This window comes from Perkinsus marinus, assembly GCF_000006405.1.
Source record: "Perkinsus marinus ATCC 50983 genomic scaffold scf_1104296973786, whole genome shotgun sequence".
NCBI lineage: Eukaryota > Perkinsozoa > Perkinsida > Perkinsidae > Perkinsus > Perkinsus marinus.
The window spans coordinates 1-1,005 of record NW_003201325.1 but is presented as its reverse complement, the minus strand read 5'-3'; the positions used below and the strand labels follow the sequence as shown (position 1 = coordinate 1,005).

At 47.0% G+C, this 1,005-nt stretch overlaps 1 protein-coding gene across 1 annotated transcript; it reads right to left on the bottom strand.

Annotated features, from left to right (window-relative positions):
- Positions 1–424: 424 nt before the first annotated feature.
- Positions 425–853, bottom strand: Pmar_PMAR016030 (hypothetical protein; the record flags this gene model as incomplete). The annotated part of the gene is made up of 1 exon (XM_002766042.1): positions 425–853. The coding sequence occupies one exon, from the start codon at positions 851–853 to the stop codon at positions 425–427; it is 429 nt and encodes a 142-aa protein (XP_002766088.1).
- Positions 854–1,005: the final 152 nt, after the last annotated feature.

Genomic DNA, 1,005 nt, shown 5'->3' with positions numbered 1-1,005 from the left:
TGACCACTCAGCTGATATCCTCCTGTGATGAAATCATGACAAGGATCTATGAAAGAGCCTGGGTCTGCCTGTGACAGTATCACTCAGACGTACGGGAAATAAGGTAAAGCGTGGGAAAGAATATTGATCCGCTTACCAGTAGACATTGCCTATACCAAAGGAAAGGCGAGAGAGATATGGTACGGATGCTGCGAAGCGTCATCAATATTCATGAAGACTCAACGAGATAACTACGATCACTATAACACTCGGTCAGTCTACGTCACGGTAAGGTCTGAGATAGCTTCCGGAACTGGAGAGGGACCATCCAGAGTTATTAAACGTACTGAGATAATAATCGCAAACTGGACGCCCAACAAAAGTCTGAATAATGATAAACCGAAGCGGTTGATACGCTGAGGATTCAAGTGTCGGAAATTATCAACTAATGGGAAGGGGGTTCTTTGTGTACCAGCTTCAAGAGCTCGCCCTTGACCGAAACATGCGGGTGGTCGAACTTTTTATCGTAGGTAATAAGCCACAAGTCAGCTGCGTTCAGAGGTTTGTACCCTGAGCATTTGACCTCAAAGATATCTACGAAGGCGGTCCAATCAGGCTTCGGTGTTGAGGTTCCCGGAATCGTGGTAGGTATCGTGTAGAGCGTATCAGCCCGCTTAAGGACAGGAAAGGTCGCCCTAGTTGGTCTGACACCAGACCCACAAGAGAAAGTAATCTCCACTTTTTGAGCATTGTCCGAGAATGTATACATCAAATTCAGAAAAGGTCCACTCACGGTCTTGTTGACATATGAACCATCAAGCTCGTGGGATAGAGCAACACCAACGAGTATGAGCTGGAGGAGGCGATTGAACATGGATTCGGCGGAAAAAGCTACAGTAAACAGTCCTATAGTGCTATTCTATCCCTGGTATAGTATACCAGAGGTACTAGTTACGATTCTGGCCTGTTCCACGCCGCACCACGATCGATCGAAGATGCTCGCACATGAAGCGCCTCCGACGTTAC